At 46.8% G+C, this 18,413-nt stretch overlaps 1 protein-coding gene across 6 annotated transcripts in view; it reads right to left on the bottom strand.

Moving 5' to 3' along the window:
- Positions 1-1,359: 1,359 nt before the first annotated feature.
- Positions 1,360-18,413, bottom strand: part of CDYL (chromodomain Y like) — a 242,352-nt gene continuing 225,298 nt past the window's right edge. For all 6 annotated transcript variants that reach the window (XM_058432201.1, XM_058432202.1, XM_058432198.1 and 3 more), the window contains 3 exons: positions 12,859-13,069; positions 4,507-4,650; positions 1,360-2,999 (listed from right to left, as the gene is read on the bottom strand). In XM_058432201.1, the coding sequence (XP_058288184.1) occupies positions 2,841-2,999; positions 4,507-4,650; positions 12,859-13,069 (514 nt within the window). In that variant the 3' untranslated portion in view covers positions 1,360-2,840. The remainder of the gene's footprint in view (positions 3,000-4,506; positions 4,651-12,858; positions 13,070-18,413) is intronic.

Here is an 18,413-nt window from a genome sequence, read left to right as displayed (position 1 = left end):
AGAACTGAATGAGCAAACGGACATCAAGTGTTTTGAAGCGAGCCTGGTCTACACTGCAGCGTAAGTGCCATCGTCACTGTTACCCTCATGGTTGAGGAAGCAAGGCTGCCTGGGTGTTGTGCCTGTCTCTGGCTCTCAGGGGTAACAGGCTCCCGACTTTGGCTTTGAGGGGCTGAGCAGTTTTAAGCCCAGGAGCTGGGAAGCTCTAGGGGAGAGAGCTTGATATATACAAGATAATGTTTTTCATGCATATCCTTTAAAGTTTTTTAAAGCATACAATTTTTTTTTATACCTAAGATTTCATCAACATTCTTTTTCAATAAATGTGTACTCCACTGTGGTGGTGTTGCACCATTATTTAACCAAAACCCTACTGATGAACACGAATGCAGTTTCCAATGCTTCACTGTCAGGAACAATCCTGAGATGAACTTAATTGCGTACATATCTTTATTGTCGTATTTCCTATAACCACTCATTCCTTAAGATGAATCCTTATTGATGGAGATGCTGGGTCCAGGCTTTTTATATTTGACAGTTACTGTCAAATTCTCCTCAAAAGTTGGACCGAGACTTTCACCCAACTGAGCAGTCGCATTTCCCTTCCTCTTCACCCACACAGGGCACAGAACAGAAGCACTTCACTGCTGTCGCCAGTGCTACTTCTAGTTGGGCTCAGTTCTTGTGCAAGAAGTTGAAAGGTGGAAGGTTTGCTTCAGAAAAAGGGGAGGTGGCTCACAAGGCCCAGAGGATTCAAAGTCTTGGATGATGCAAACAGACAACTTGGAGATTTTACTTAGTTCCCTATTTGTAAATTCTGCAACATTGACATCTTGGTGTTTTTGCCAGAATATGTGCTTTGCCACATCGACCTTGGATAAAAGCTTGATGCTTCTCCTGATCAAATTACCTACACGGCCTTGGGCAAGTGTTGAATTCTTCAGGTTCCTCATCTGTAAAACAGGAGTGAAAACAGCCACATTACACGTTTGGGTAAAGGAGGGGTAAGTTACAACTCTACGTAAGAGAAAATTTAACACTGAATGAAGTCATTCAGTCACAGAAGCTTATCTGTGATATGATATAAAGGTTAAAAATATGTAGAACTAAAAGTAATTTATTTTAGGAATAAGTTCTTTGAAGGAGAAGTGGATGATGGACACAAATTCAGGAAATGGTCACCTGGGTGAAGGTGACCAGGGAGGATACTGGTCAAATTGTAGGTCCTCCGCAGGTGTTAGTCACACAGGGCTTCATTCCATTAAACTGTACAGATGCTTTACACACACATGTATATTTCACACACACAAAAAAAACATCCCATGAGAAACCTCACAAGAATCAGAGAAACATTTCAAATGTGTTAAGAAATATTAGTTTTATTTAACCAGTTTTCACAGCTGAATATTTATTCTATAAAAACTTTACAGATTGTACAGTTTATATATAGTTCAAACTACTGAACGAAAAGGTAGGTCCCACAGATGCAAAAATACTGTACCAATCAATCCAAGATAAAGGCAGATTTACACACTGTACAGCTCTCCACGTGGCCGGGGAGGTGGTCAGTTCTAAGTATAAACTTCAAAACTGTACAAAAATAAGAATTTGATTTTATTTCGCTCTTCATACATTCAATATGATTGCAAGCTCAGAAGCCTAACTAATAATAGGCATCTGGAGTCTGGAATCAGTACCCACTCCTGGAAGGAGTGCACGTGTCTATCCACACAGGGCACTCTTGGACACCATACTGAACTCAGTATATTGTATAGACGTAAAAGCAGAGGCCAAGAACATTAAATGTTGAATATAAGGTAGTTCTTTTTTGTTTTGAAAGGAGTTTTTGCATTTAATAGTGTGCCAAAAGAATTTTAACTTATTAAATAAAATATATTCTAAGTGAACCTAAAAATTACACTTTATAAACATAAAAATATTTTATTTTGGTGTAATACATCAATCATATCTGCAAACAGAAAACCAAAACTGTCTATAAAGTAGTATTTCTCACCCAGCAACAAGAAGCACTTATGTAGTTATTTTTCAGAAGGGTCAGAAAAACTATTTAAAACCCACTAAAGACTAACTTATAACTTAGATAGTCATACTTAAGCTATTCAGTGATTCACTAATACTGCAAAACAAGCTTTCTTCTAGAGACAGTGGTTTCTTCATGTTAACTGGGTAAGAACTGGTCGTATTTTAAAAAGAAGGGGAAACCAATTGATATCTCAGCATGAATCTAAGCATATGTCTGGTTTGGGGTATGCTCCTCAGCGGATTTTTCATCAGACGTATTTATCCTAGAAGCTAAGTCTTTTGATTTAGAGTTTCCCGAATCTGAGGTATCTGTACCTTCTTGGAGAAAAAGCCAACACCTCAGATCACTCTGTGTCTCTATGTGGGGCAGGGGAGGCGAGGCTGGCTAATACCCCTTTAGATTCTGTGTTCTAGAAGGAAGAAATGAGGAAAACAAACATTATTCCAGACTTTCCTGTCATCCAAAACCAATAAAACACAATTCTGTTTTTTATACAGTACTAGCCAAAGAAAACAAAAATTAGAGCTTCTAAGAGCAGTCTAGTGCTCACCTTTATACTTCTACACTTGCGTGTATTTAAGTATAAAATAATGACGTTTGGACAAAGAAGCTTTGTAGTTATTTAAAGTTACTTTAAAACTCCTCGGTAATAAATAGCGTGGACGTTCCCAGTCCTGCTTCCAAGTGTAAGCTACGGGGGAGCTTGTTTCAGGCTGTGAGAATGGATTAGGGCAACGAGCCGGTGGTGTTCTTCTGCTCAGCCTGATCCCGGTGTCACCAGTGGGCAGGCCGACACTCAGAACTCATCGATCTTCCTCTGCAAGTACTTCAACATGGAGTCCATCCCCTGGGCCGAGCCCCAGATTTTCTTCAGCACCTCACACTCCCTCTCGTTGGCCTGTTCCAGCTCCATCTTCATGTTGCAGCGCACAAGGGCTTTGGATTCCTCGAGCACCTGCACCGGAAAACAAGCAGCCAGTCAGCAGGGTGCGTGCGGGCAGACACGGGTCCCTCGTGCCTCCACATTTACGGAGGCAATCATCAAATTCCAGCAATCACCTGTTAAAAAGGTTACCAGACATTTTCTCAGAATGTGTCGGGCCTAATATATGTACAAAGCACATTTCACGCTAGGCACTGGGTGCGTTCTTAACTTCAAAACGGCTTATTTCAAAGGAGAGCTGGGCTGTCGGCAGCCAGCCTGCGATCAGCCTCGGCCCCGCGCCACTGCCGCATAATGGCGTGGACCCCCGAACTGGACGTCTGCTCTGCTGATGCCCAGAAAGCTCTGAGGATGCCTGTTGAGGGAATTTTTCTAAACAAAATGTAATTTTCATAATGAGGGTTGCTTGTCTGCCTGGGATGGGAGTTGTGTCAGTTAATATTAATACGTTTCACATCCTGTAATTTGCCAAATGCAATTTTGCTAGAAGCATATTTAAAATAAATTTTATTTGTATTTTTTTTTTTTTTTGACACAGGGTCTTGCTTTGTTGCCCAGGCTGGACAGCAGTGGTGTGATCTCCACTTACTGCAATCTCCACCTCCCGGGTTCAAGCGATTCTCTCACCTCAGCCTCTAGAGTAGTTGGGATTCCAGGCGTGCACCACCAAGCCTGGCTAACTTTTGGATTTTTAGTATAGACGGGGTTTTGCCATGTTGGCCAGGCTGGTCTCCAACTGCTGACCTCAAGTGATCTGCCCTCCTTGGCCTCCCAAAGTGCTGGGATTACAGGCGTGAGCCACTGTGCCCGGCCTATTCAGCACATTTATTAAACAAAAACTTAGGAGGCCGGGCACAGTGGCTCATGCCTGTAATAATTCCAGCACTTTGGGAGGCTGAGATGGGTGGATCAACTTGAGGTCAGGAGTTCAAGACGAGCCTGGCCAACGTGGTGAGACTCTGTCTCTACTGAAAATACAAAAATAACCCAGGCATGGTGGCGCATGCCTGTAGTCCCAGCTACTCGGGAGGCTGAGGCACGAGCATCACTTGAACCCGAGAGGTTGAGGCTGCAGTGAGCCAAGATTACACCACTGCACTCAAGCCTGAGCGACAGAGTGTGACTCCATCTCACAAACAACAACAACAACAACCGAAAAACAACTTAGGCCCACTGTGGGGAAAGGGGGGAGAAGCTAATAATGCGGATGAAAGGCTTTGGAACCAGTAAAGAATTATATCCATGTTAGTTGCTGTTGACTTTCATAGGACATTTGCTAACTCGCTGACATTTCAGACTGAAGTCCATTTCTGTGGTTCCTGGGTATTTGCAAAGGGAAGGCAAGGCGTGCGTGGGGACGGTGGCGGCGGCAGTAGCTTCTGGCAGGACTTCATGGGAAGGTGCTTTGTTGAGGACAAATGTAAAGGACTTAGGAATAACTGCAAGTTTGTGAGCTCTCTGAGGGAAAAGGTTCTACTTTTTAAAAAGTAACATGTGTAACAGAAGCAATTAGACATACAACTGGATTGCACGAAGCAAGCTCCTTAATGCGAACCATCACTTCCTGAGTGAAGGTCCCGGGCCAAAACACCTGGGAGACCAGGCCCTTGCCACACGCCTCCTGCGCCGTCAGCTTCCGTCCACTGAGCAGCATCTCGTTTGCCTGCAAGGAAGAAGAGGGGATGTAATATGAATTGCGGTGGGAGGCGGGGAGGGAAGACCCATCCCTTAAAATCCACACCAAAGAGAGACATTCACAAACACCAGCCCTGCAGGGAAATGGGGCACATTCTCTAGGGGCCTCTGGGAACAGACCCTGGGCAAGGTGCAGTCCATTGGGCAGGTGGGAAAGTAATCTATTGGGCTGATGATTTTTTTCTTAAAAAGGAATGCAAAAAAAGTCTTATTTTACAGCCTACTACAGAATTACAGGGACTCAATAAAGAAATCTTAAATAGAGAAGGTCTTTTTGCCATTCGTTTAAAAACTTACTGGTATAACTTCCTCTCCTCCATCTGCCTTCCTCCCCCTAATGCCGGCCCTTCCCACGTTTGAGCTCTTTTAATACACAAAACAATCCCGGGAAAAGCAGCATATGCAAAGTTAGGCAATTTATAATTTTAAGGATTTGAACCAGGCATAGAACTCCTACCAAACATTTTCTTTATCTAGGAGGCCAATGGTGACTTGTTTTTAATATACAGAAAAAATATTCTAATGGCAGTGACTGTTTCTGCTAGAGTGTACCTTGGAGGCTGCCTTGTATCGCTTGGATATGAAAAGACAGAACTATCCAGGACTTGAATGTGTCAAAAAATTACCGTAATCGGCTTGAGAGGGGCTGGCTATAGTTACCTCACATGGCTCAACGGAGAAAGCTAACATTAGTTTTTCTTTTTAAAAAAAAAATATATATGTGTATATATGAAATTAATTTTAACCTTGTCCTGGATTCTAGATCACTTTTTTTTTAATACATGACATTTAACTAGATCACTTTTAAGGTCTCAGCACGACATGTATGGATTTTACATCACTCAAATGACAGGCTCACAGATGCCGAGATAAGGCGGGAAGGGGTGCACACGTCTGATAAAGAAACTCCACACTGGCCTGATGGGACAATTTTTGGTCTGTCGTTTATCTTGCCTGGTTAACCTTCCTAACAACTCTGACGTCACAAAGCCTTGACTATGAGCTCCTGGGGCTCTGGTAAAACACAATTTCGGTAGGTGGCTTCCACTTCCAAGAGGCAAAATCACAAAACAGAGAAAAGGCCCTAAAGTCGCTGAGACAGTGTAAGACTAAGACTGCCCATACACCTTCTGTCAATGTCTTGATGCCGTTTACTGCATGTGAAGCCCACAGCTTGGAGAGCACACAGGCAGAGGTGGCAAAGCAAACACGTGGCTGACTCACCGCCCCTCCCATGCAGGCAGAGGCTGGAAAACAGGGCTGGGGACGGGCTCCTCGCAAGGGTTTGCAAGGCTCTTAATGATCACTCAAAGTGGAGTCGGCCACTGGAGCAACAACTTGGACAAAGTCATGAGTTTTTGAAAAGTCTGGAGAAGTTCTAGAAACCCCTGAACTGAAGAGCTTCTTCTCAGTGAAAAGACGGTCCATAAACAACGGATTTAGAAATGTGACCTGACCTTACTGTGAGTGGTTCTGAGAGTCCTTCTAACGGCAGACCCAGATGCAGCAGGAAAGGGAGCGGGACTCCCGGTGTGCTGCCGCCGCAGGAAGTGCCCTGTGCTGTTGGGGTTTTCCTTTCAGAGACTGTGCTTCTTTCATTCTCAGCATAGAGTGAGGACACTACAGCCACATCCCTGAAGTTGAGCATGAAGTATGTTCTCAGGACCAGCTTAGCAGAGCCTTAGCTTGGGCAGCGGAGGCAAGCGATCCTGCCAGGCCTGGTGCCTGTGGCTCAGTCACGAAGGGCAGGTGTCCGCAGGCTTCCTCTCCCGCCCTTCCTGCAGGGCCCTGGCTGTCTGTCCCAGTCAATTCTTCCAACTTTATTTTCTGCCACCTGGAGGTCAACTTACAGCCCCACCACTGTTCTCTTCCCTGTCTCCCTTTCATCCCCCTTTCTTGACTCTCTTGGGCCTGATGCCAGCCGAGAATGGCCCTTCTCTCTGCTCAGCACTCACTCATTGCGGCTGCTCTTCCTCCCTAGCCCCGCTGGCTCCATGCCTGCTCATCCCTGGCGATCCTTTCCCTGCCTTCGGTGTTCTCCATTCCAGGTGGCTGGATGTGCAGGCCAAGCAAGGGCGTTTCTCAATGTACTCAAGAGCAAAATGACAGGGTTCATGCTAGGTGGTTAATGCTTTCTCACTTAAACATGGCCAGTGAGTTGGTTTGAATGACAGTCACCCAAGAAAACAACAAATCTCCCTTGGTAAGATTTGTTTATAGGATTAAATACACGCAATTTACGTGAGCATATTCTTACATAAACACACTATTTTCAGTAGTTTTAAAATGAGAGGTTTCAAACTTCTACCCGAATAACAGATGCACACAGATGCAGTCGGCGGGAACCTGATCAGCTAGCGCATTGCTCTGAGATGGCTGAGTGCACAGGGATTCCCTGTAGACAACCTACATCACCGCACGATGTGGTCAAAGTTGTCCAACTATTAAAAGAAAGTTATCGTGGAACCATCCAGAGAAATGGGAAATGCCGAGGAAAGTTAAACAGAGATGTCTTCAGTTCGGCCAGAGTACAGCAGGAGGGGTGGCGAGGAAACTGGCCCAGTATGAGCAGAGGGGATCCAGCAATCTTCAGCCTTATGGGGACGGCTGTGGCAGAGGTTTTACCACCTGCTCCCTCAGGCTACTCTCTGAAGTCCCCAAGAGACGGCTCTCAAGGTGTGAGCTTGGGGTAAGGCCCTCAGGTACTCGCTGGGCATTCTCCAGCTTCACACCCCAGCAGGCCCCTGAGAGGTGCAAGATTTCCACGTGGGAGCCTGTGGGCGTCAGACCGTGCCATCCTCTGTGCACTCCATGAATGTCTACTGGGCACTAGGAAGGCTAAACTGGAAGAGACTCCTCGGCTGATTTACGTAGCCGGCGCCTACAGCTGAGGGCCTGCTGCAAGAACCGGAGGCCACACAGCCTGCATTATTTGCATATTCTTTTTATCTTGATAATGTGATTCCTTTAGCTTACCCTCCTGGCAGAGCTCTGCACATGCAAAGTGGGGAAAACCACACTCGTCCCAGCCTTGCCTCAGGCTGCTGAAAGCTCAAATACACCAAAGGCTCATGAAAGGAACGACTTCATTTACATCATTTGCATAGTCACTTTCAACAAGAGTTGTCATAACACAAGTCATCTGAACAGCGTTTATTCACTTTCTATAGAGAGGCTTCGTCAGATACTCTGCTCAGAAAGTGTAGAATTCACGCTGAGTGAAACGCAGGCTCTTCGCTCTTGAGTTAGAGCAGGGTTTCTCCCCCTGGACACGAGGAACATTCTGGGCTGGACTGTTGTTTGGTGTGGGGGCTGTCCCGTGTGCTATGGAGGGTGCTGAGCAGTACCCCGGCCTCAGCTAATAGCCATCTCCTCATGTGTGACAACCAAGTTGTCTCCAGACATTGTCCCCCGGGGTGAGTGAGGTCAGGGGGTGAAAACTGCCCAGTTGAAAACAGCAGCTCAAGAGGCACCAGTACATTCCCAGGGGAAGCGTAAAGTAAAGACCTGTCAAGGCTTGTAGAGTGGGGAGCAACACGGCTGACCAGAGGGCAGGCATTTGTCCTGTGATGACTTCAAGCCTCACGGCCCTTTCTGGGCATGGTGAACTCTGAGACCTCTACCCCTGAGCAGCATTCAGCCCCAGGGCTCCACTTCCAAAACGTCTTTGGCCAAAATGTGTCTGAACATCAAGTTGGTTTAGTATTTGCCCCACATCTGCACCAACACCACACATCTCCATAGATCATACAGTGGGAGGGGTCAGAACCTCAGATCTCAACCTCCTTTGGATAAATAACTCAAAATGAGCTTCACGGGATGTTCTGGAGGGTGAGGATTCTTTCCTGCCGGGACAGGGTTAACTGGCAGGACACAGTCTGGTTTACAGTAATCACTACGATGAACTTATTTTACTGATAATGACTCTTTACTATGGGAGTCTGGCGGTGTCAGGTGCGTGCAGCACAGTGTAAAGGACAAAGCAAACGACTTGGATAAGCCACCCAAGTCCCCACCCCAGCAAGCTGCCTGCTGTGGGGAAGTGTGTCAGCAGGCAACAGAGAGCTCACGGCCTCCTCCATGGACCCCTCTTCCCAGGGCTGCCAACCCCACGGCCAACTGCAGTGGGACACCTGGAACCGCCGTGAAGCCACGTGGTTCCAGAACTCCCTTTTAGTCAGCTCTGCCCAATCCTGCTTCCTTTCTGCCCTTCCACACACGCTGGCACCTCATCTACCAGACCCTGCTTCCCAAATCTATCTTAGCTTCCAGAGAAACCACCTTGTGATGGGGGCAGTGGACAGACCGAGGGTGAGGAGAGGGATTTAGAAACCGCATGGCTCCCCAGCTGGCAAAGAGGGACCAGCCCCCAACAGGCCAGGTGGAGAAGCCGCAGTACCTGGCACAGGCGGCCATCCCCGTGCTAACACTCTCACAGGTGAGGGCAGGGACATGGGTGCAAGCAGAGGGGCAGCCGGTAGCAAGAGACGGAGAGGGCTGAGACCCGGCCCTAGCCCCTGGACTTGTCAGCAAGAGTGGTCAAGCTCCACCCAGGTTCATCAGCCACTGGAGGAAGGTCTGTCAGCTTGGAGGGGTGGGGAGGTACCCTAGAACTTGGTATGGGTGAATGCCCCCAACTTTGAACTCTAGCTTCCTCTGATCCCGAGCCTACAGATATGGCCCACCCATCCCTATCAGAACACGTAAGCCCCCCTTGCTAGAAGATAGGGCAAATATCTCTCAGCAAGGCAACACTGCCCCCCAAAACCTGCCCCATCCCCTCTCCTGGCATCAGGCCTGTAACTCGCTTCTTCCCTGAAAGGGGCTGCACGACCCAGCCAAGGGTACAGGTGGGAGCTGTGAGAAGACACGAGGGCCTGGATTCTCAGGGCGCCTGACCTGGGGCCCAACCACAAGCTGGACAGGAGATTCACTGATGTGGGGGCTCTCCTGGGATACTGATTTACCCCTGCTAGGTTCCTAGGAGATGGTCTGACCTGGCTGCTGGGATGGCTACTGGAAGCATGAGGGAGGTGGGGGCCCTGCTGAGTGAGGCTGAAAGGCCGGGGCTGAGTAGGGAGGGGTGGGACAAAATGCATACGGAGCCTGTGGTCAGTGACAGAGGGAGGAGGGCAGCACAGCCGGTGAGGCCATCCGCAGCAGGGAAGGGCAAGCCTGGAGTGCTGACTGGGACTGGGAGAGGCGAAGCGCCTGACCATGGGACCCCACATGACCACACGTGGGAAGTGAGCACCATGAGCTGAGTTCCATCAGCCCCACAGGTGCAAGGTCAGGCAGGGCCCGCGGCGGATGCACAGCTGGGCTTGGCAAGCTCCGGAGGGCATGGGCCGGCAGCCTAGACCCCTGTGTCACCCCCAGACCCTTGCGCACCCGCGCCCTACCTCACCTCATACGTACAGCCATGGGGGGACTCCCTGTGACTGAGTATGGCCTGTGGGTGGGTTGGCTCACTGGGTGGATGGGCAAGCCAAAAAGGGGACAGCAACTTCACCGGAGCCTCATCCAGCAGGCCTGGAAGAGAACGTGGTGAGGAAAATGCCCCCAGTGGCAGATGCACCTGGTCACCCCCGGTGTAGGAGGAAAAGTGGATGAAGGTTAGAATAACACTAGCTCCCAGCAGGGGTGGGTGTCCTGGACAGAGGCGTGTGGTGGGTGGAGGAACGGGAAGCATGCAGGTTGCTGTCTCACATTAATGCCCACCTGACAGCATCCGCCATGGAGGGGCCACTGAACAGCTTTGAGAGACGGCTGGTGGTCACTGGCCACCCAGGGCTGGCAAGAGGGGCCTCAACAGCACAGTCTGACTTATCAAAGGCTGATGCAGCCGCTGTTGCTACTGAGCGTCCAGTCTGCCAGCAGGAGATGCCAACGTGATTGGCCCACATGGCACCATTCCCAGGGAGGCCCGCCTGGAGGCGCTGGGCAGCACGCTGACGGCTCCAACAGGCATGGGCGCATCCTCTGGGTCTGAGTCTGCCTGTCCCACCTGCAGATCCTCAGGCAGCACCACTCTCTGTGGCTATGGAAGGTCTAGTCCACCAGTGTGGGGTGCCTCAGGGTGCTGCGCTGTGAACAGAACACCATCCTCACAGCAAAGACCATGTCAGGGGACAGGACCCCAGAGTCCTGTGGCTAAGTCACATACAGCACCTGCCACAGCTGCCAGCCTGGTAGGGTGTCGGCACGGCCTGAGAGGTGCCAGTTTGGAGGTGGCTCCATGACGGTGGGCAGCAGCGTTTTCTGATCTGTAGCACAAATGGTACAAAGACCTTTATCTGGAAGGACACGTGGCCTGGGAAATGGGATGGAGGCCGGTGCCACTTGTTCCTCCCCTGATCAACTATAGCAGCTAAGTGGACAAGTGCACCAACTCTGCGCTGGGCACAGTGAGCAGGCCACAGATCCCTTGGGGGTGAGTGTTTTAGGATTTGGGCGGCTGCTGAGGCCAGCAGAGGTGGGAGCTATGGGTGAGGGGAACTAGCCTGGGGTGTGAGAAGGTGAGCAGCAGGGCAGCTCTGAGACCAGTGCGGCACTGGGGGACACGGTCTGGCCTATTCACCTTCCTCCTCCTCTCTTGCATTCCTTTATTTTAAATGTTCTGGTTTTCAAGTACGTTTAGATGCAGGAAGATGACAAAAGTAGTACAGAGTTCCCATCAACCTTCAGGCAGCTCTCCCTAGGTTAAAAAATGTCATATAACATCTTAAGATGACCAAAGCCGCTGACAATGTGCTATTCACTCAACTACAAACACGATGTGAATTTCACCAGCCTTCCCACTCTTGTCCTTTCTCTGGCCCAGGAGCCCATCCAGGGTCCCTGATGTTCTGAGCTATCATGTCCCCTTGGTCTCCTCCAGTCTGAGACGGTTCCTCAGTCTTTCCACGTCTTCTCCAACCTTGGCGCTTTGGAGGAGCACTGTGGGTGTCTGTGGACTGCCCCCCAGTCTGGGCCTGATGTTCCTCATGATGAGACTGAGCTGCCGCACCTTCAGGAGGAATCCCACGCAGCGACGATGGCTGTGTTCCCTGCAGTGCTTCATGTTGGCTTTTGTCTTATTTCTGTGAACTCTGACCACTCAGCAAGGTGGTACCTGCCAGGTTTCTCTAAAGTTACTATTTTTCCCACTGCAAATAATGAGAGGATCCAAATATCCTTGTTCTCATCACACTTTTACCCACTGATTATAACATCCAGGTTAAACATTTCAGGTTCCGGCCTGCAAGTTATTGCTGCCTAATCTTCTTCCTCTAAGTTTCTCCCAGAAAGAATGCCCCTTGGAACCTGAAGGAGCTGACCCCCAAAAGGTGCACGAATGATCTGAATGGCCCTGGGGTGAACTGTGGTGGACATGGAACTGTGCTGCCATGATCGCTTCTGGGGAGGCCTGGCTACCTGGCTGCGGGTGCTGCTGTTAGCAGACGGCCATAGGGTGCCTTTAGGGATGCCCTCAGCTGTAGGGAGCCACCTCATTCAGGACGCAATGCTTCCCGTGCATCCCACAGCCAAGGATGATGGACATAGTATCACTTTGACCTCTTCCTCTGTCCGGTCCTGCTTCCTTCCCATCCCTTCCACAGGTACTGATTACCTGCTAATTCTCCATGTGCCAAACTCATCTCAGTGTCTGCTTCTGGAGAACCTGACCTGTGACACCACCTCCTGCCCTATTTCAAGGACTAGAGAATGAGATGTGAATAATTGCTTGATAAATCACAAGCTACAATACAAACACGAACTACTATAATGAACGGATTCAACATTAAAGAAATAAAAACACACAATTATATGGAAGACCACCCTCTAATCCTATGTAACTTTGCTCCCTCTTAAAACTGCCTTCTCTTTAAAGTGCAGCTTTTAAGTTATTAGGTGAAGAACTTTTCGATTGCAAATTGTTGGGTTACAGATTGGATATTTACTAACAGTAGATATCAGTGTGAATTATGCAAAGTGGTAGGCTCCTCAATGAATGAAGTCCTTCTCTAGGGAATGACGCAAAAAGGGTCAACAACATCTATGAACCCAAATCTGAATTACAAGATGGAAAGTCTGCACAGACATCTGTGCAGCTTTAGAAAAACAACAACCAAACTAGATTTCTTCAGGAAGCTTTCTAGAATGATTTTTTTTTTTTTTTTAAAAAGGTACTCACAGATGCTCCTCCCATTATCTTGGGAAACATAACGGTAGAACAGCCATCTGGACTCTGTCCGAAGGTAGTATAGGGTGTTTGAAACCAAGCCTTTTCGTTAGCCCAAACCACATCGCAAAGAGGCAATATAGATGCTCCTAGACCAATGGCTGGGCCATTGACTGCTACAATAATGGGCTTCTTAAATTGAATGAAAGTATTCACGAAGTTTCTAAAATGAAAAATAAATGGGGAATTACTCAAAACATTGCATATTCGAGCAAAGGAAAAGTCTATCATGGAATTCAATTTACCAAGATGTAAATGCTGCGGAAATCATGAAGCCTTGAGATTTAAGGCCTTCCCCAGCAGTTATGGACCCTAGACTTATTTACTACGTTTTGTAAAGGTTTGGTGACAGCCTGGAGCCCACGCATGTGGTGGCTGTCGCTACAGGACCTATGTGAAGGCCATAGGGTAACATGCAGCCATGAGCTGCGCTGGAATTTGCAGGTGGCTCTCGGGCTCTATAAATAACACATCTTGCTCCCCAACCTGTCTTCCCTCGAAGACACAGGAGCCCAGTACCTATTCTGGGCTTCATAAGACAAATCAAGAAGCTGTCACAGAGGAAATCTGGCCCAGAGCATGTAAGACAGCCTGGTGTTAAGTGTACAGTGGTGGATTAGGGGCCACAAAAACCCTGGGATCTGGGTCTGGCCTTGGCTCATGACTTCAGACAGCTCACTGATGATTTGGCAATAGCTGCTATTTCCTGAGTTTATGTGGAAGTGGACTGAACAGTCTGGGGGATACAGAGACAAGAGTGTCACAGGCTGGCTCAAGACATGAGACCCGCAAACAAGAAGAGCAAACAGCACAGGGCTCAGGCCTGTACCCACATCCTGCTCCACTGCGGGCTGGAGGGTACGGCTGCAGCAGGAGTTCGGAGGACAGCGGGGTTAGGCGTGGGGCAGCCTCTGCACAGGATAGAGGTTTAATAAATCAAGCCAATGCTATTTTGGGATTTGCTTCAGATCGGGCTGGAGAAGGAGACTGCTTTTCAATGCAGGGTAGCTTGGTGTCACACCACTTTAGGAATGTGCATTTTCTTCCCCCGAGTACTAGAAGCTGATTTTACACTCAGAGGTTGTTTCTTGTTATGATTTCACACAATGGAGAAAAGAATAAACACAAGATAGTCCCTTTAGTGCAGGTGGAGTTCTAGATCAGAAGTGCGGAGTAAGGACAGCTTTTCACTCGCTGGATTCTAAACCTGACCCCCATCTTTAATACTGAAAATAACAATCTAGATGCTCTCTACAATTCAGCAATTTAAAACCGGAGCAATCTGTTCAGATCTTCTCTGAAAATCGTGACTCAGCATCTGAGATAGCTCCCAGCTCAACTCCCCGAGACACTGACGGATGACTCATATTTTTTGGAAGGGGCAGGTTGGGGAGGTGAAGAGGGTGTGTCTTTGGGTAAGTGAACAGGAGAGTGAGGAATTGCAGAGTTTAGCAGCTGGACCTCAGCCTAGCCCCCAAGGTTTGTGGGATCTTTGCATTGAGCAAGAATTAACTCATTCAAATGAATGAGTTGCACTAAGTCTTTCTAAATGAGAGAGCCTGAGGCATTGTTAGAAAGATCACACTGGGGTTGAATGACACAGAGTGTCAGACAATCTTTTAAGCAGACTCTTGAAATAAGCCTAGAAGAACTACATGAAGCTATTTCAGTTGTGTCATCTTTTGAGGATATGGGGTCAATGACACAAGATGGAAATATATTTTCTAGGCCCAGTAACTGATGACTCATGAAAAGGTAAAACTGCTGAACTGTCTCCATGATAAGGAGCAGCTGTTTCCAAAATCTGAGTAGCTCCAATTTCATCTGCCTCATGGAACAGAAGGCAAACTGTTATAGCTGTTGCCCAGGCTGACATCTGGAAACCACGGATGGGGCGATAAATTAACATAAAAGGGATGATCAAAATCAAGGTAATAAGAAGGTAATTCTACAGAGAAACAGTAAAAGGAATTACTTCACATATCCTTGCCCCCCTGCCCATATATTTGTATAAAAAAATCTGCTTCTAAAATATTAATAGATACTGGTAAGTCAAAACTTAGATTTTGATAGGCTGAAGGCGTTTTTTGGAACTGAAATTGTATTTTTGCTTTTGCCTGGAATGGTGACTTCACCTGAAGCTGGCGGCTCTCTCTGGGCGGTGTATGAAATGAACCAGCACGCTCTGGAGCAAAGACTCCCTTCCCTTTTCAGGGAATGGGAACTGGCCATTCTGAAGAGTGAGCCCTGAGATGCCAGAAATGGATGTGGTGCACACAGAGACTCGTTTTAAAAAAGAAAACCTTGACAGAAATGCTTTCTCTGCCTAGTAGAAACTTTCCAGGACCATAAAGGCTTAACCAAGGGAGCTGCAAATCAAGGCACAAGGCACCAGAGGCGAGGCAGGGGCTGCCTTCAAGCCTGGGATGGTCCTCTCCCGAGTAGCCCCTGCTTCTGTGGGCTTCAACCGAGTGTGTTTTAAACTTAAAATCAAAATGTATGAACACTCAAATGTGTGCCACACAACGTACTGAATTTAAATTTGTTTCTTTGGAATTGAATTCAAGGCTGTTGGGTATGTGGCAGGGAAGGAGGCTGGTATCTGCCACATAATTAGTCTAAAAAGACTTTATAACTAAACAAAACTCTTGCTTTAAAGGACATTTACTAATCTGGAGACATCAAAGAGTTGGAAAATCACATAAGATGTAGGGACTGTCAAAGGAATGTTTGGGGAGAAGGAGGCAGCAGGGACCTGAAGCTGGGCAGCCAGTGTGCTGCCTTTCCATGGCTGAGGTCTCTCTCATTTGAATGGCACCTTCGTTTGAAGCAGGGGTACAGGTCAGGGTCATGGGGCATGTTTACTGGCTCACTTTGTTCTCTCCCAAATCCTCTTGAACCTGGGGCACTGCTTGGGCAGGGCCCCCGGTCTCCCTCTGTGGGAAGAAGAAGAAACCTCACTTCTGGGGAGGGAAGTCTCCTGCTCCCTAACACCCAGTGGCAGCTACTGGTTCCTGCAGACTTCAAAAGCCTAATGCTATTCATGAATTTGAAATAATTTTGTTTTAATCACGAATGTGCAGAATATTTTTGTTGCAATTCCTCTGCAAACTGCAAACCACCAATCCTCGTCACGGAGTCAGCTGCTCTAGATACCTGGTGACCTAACACGAAACCTCATCTTCCTGTTTCCCGTTTTCCTTTGGAAACTTGCTACAATGAAGTCCTTTGCCTCCAAGTTTTAAGGAACATGAGACAAGACACCAGAGAAATGAAAAATATACACAGGAAGAGCTTTTATCCACATAAAAATTAATTTAAATGCAAATAAGAACAGGAAAGGTTAAGTAACTCTGGTGTAACTAATTATTTTTCTGATCTTGCCAGAGTATATTAAGGAAAATTCACATTGACAAAAATATAGTCACATAAATAAGAAACAAGTCAGTTTTCCTGAAGCAGGACTTGGCTCTTCACAAGAATATCAATCCAGCTTTTTGTGGGGAGTAGGGAGAGTGCAGTGAGCAGGGAGCTGATGAAAATGAACTTTTAAAGTGACGTAAAGTTCAATAAAGGAGATTCTCCATTTAAATCTGACTTGATCTAGCTTTCCTCTGCTTTTACTAATCCCATTGCCACAAGCCCACAGCCTCTGTCCAAGGGAATTCAATGCTGGAGGGAGGAGTGAGCTGCACCCGGCGAGGCACCAGCCGGGCTCACACGTGGAACCAGGACCAAGAAAGCACTGGCTGACACATCTGATTTTCTTATTACCGCAGAGCTACCAAAAAGATGTACACAGTATTATGTGTACATTCAGCATGATATTATGGAGAACATACAAAGTGACCATATGAGGCACGGTGGTTTGTATTTTAAAAATAAAAGTTAAGTTCATGGAATTCACCCTGAATGGATAATAATGAAGCTGTCTTAGAGGTGCTGAGAGTCAGCCAAGGATGTATGACACTGATCAAGCAGTTTAATCTTAGACTGAAGAACACGATGGTCCCACCTAGTGTACCACAGGGATGAAATCCTCTAGGAGATCAGAAACGACACTTAGTAAGATTAGACCATAAAATTTCAAACTACTTCTGAAAAAAACACACATCACGTGATAGCCTGTGAAAGGTAACATTCAAAAGATTAAGGGATAACCTCCTAAATACATGTGTACATCATATGAGAGAATGTAGTAATTCTGAAAATGATTAAATATGTTATGAGAGGCTAAGGCAATCCCCTTCAACCCAGGGGTGTGGGTTCCAGGACTCCTGTGATGGGCCGTTTGGGCAGTGCCCATCAGAGCTATCTTGGATGTCAGTCAAAGAAAGACATCCCTGCCTACCCCAGACTCACCAAAACAGAAAAAAGAGTGCCACCCGCCCCCCCCCGCCCGCCCATCACACCAATCCTGCTGTGCAAGCTGTAGAAAGGTTTAGGTGCTAGAAAGCCCAGTGCAACAAGGGCAATGCCCAGTTGGAGCCCAGTAACTATCAAAAGTAGTTCAACTTCAGCCCTCCAGGAATCTGGGATTTTGGAAAAGATCCAACTTACTTTTACTGCCATTTTGCAAGTCTACGTTTTCTTTCATTTTTCATCCTCTGTAAGTTAAAAAGCAAGCACAAAGGGCTTATGGGGGCCACCTGGGGATATGTCATTTTAGGGAGGTGGGTAGAGAAGCATAGCCAACTTTCATGTTGGTGACTAGGTTTCATCCATTTTAAATATCATCTCTGAAAAATCAGACACTTCTAATTATAGAGTGATTAGCATGATAAATGAGGGGATATGCTATTAGCAGAATTAAGTGATTTTGGAGAAAGTTTCGCTGCTATATGTTATCATATAGCAGAGGAAAATCCAACAACCAAGGAAACAGAAATATCTCAAAGTCATACTGGCACATGAAAAAAGCAAGTTGCAAAGCAACAACAGAACTAAATTGATATTATTTGTGTGTATATATGAAATAAATATTTGAAAATGCTTAGATCAAGACATCTATTGTACATCATGGTGACCACAGTTAATGTATTTTATACTTGAAAATTGCTGGCAGTAGATTTTAAGTGTTCTCACCACACACACAAAATGGTAAGTATGTGAGGTAATGCGTATGCTAATTAGCTTGATTTAACCATTCCACAATGTATTCGCGTTTCAATACATCATGTTGTACACTATAAGTATATACAATTTTTACTGGAGAATTTAAAAATAAGTCTAAAAAATTAAACTGAAAATGAGAACAAAATGTTCAGAAAAAGTTTGGGGAAGACACACAAATGAATGTTGGATACCTTGAGGGGAGTGAGGGAGAAGGAGGACTTCCGCTTTTTATTCCCTACTATCTGGTTCTCTGTCCAGCTGGAACTTAGGATGAACCTGAACAAGAATGTGCACTACTTGTATTTAAAAAAACAAACAAAAAAAACAAAAAAACAAAACTCTCCATGTGATGTTACGGAACTACCTCGTCATAAAGCCTAGACAATTTACTT

The sequence above is a fragment of the Hylobates moloch genome, unplaced genomic scaffold (genome assembly GCF_009828535.3).
Source record: "Hylobates moloch isolate HMO894 unplaced genomic scaffold, HMol_V3 SCAFFOLD_20, whole genome shotgun sequence".
Lineage (NCBI taxonomy): Eukaryota > Metazoa > Chordata > Mammalia > Primates > Hylobatidae > Hylobates > Hylobates moloch.
The sequence above is the reverse complement of the archived record's forward strand: the minus strand, read 5'-3'. Positions and strand labels throughout refer to the sequence as shown.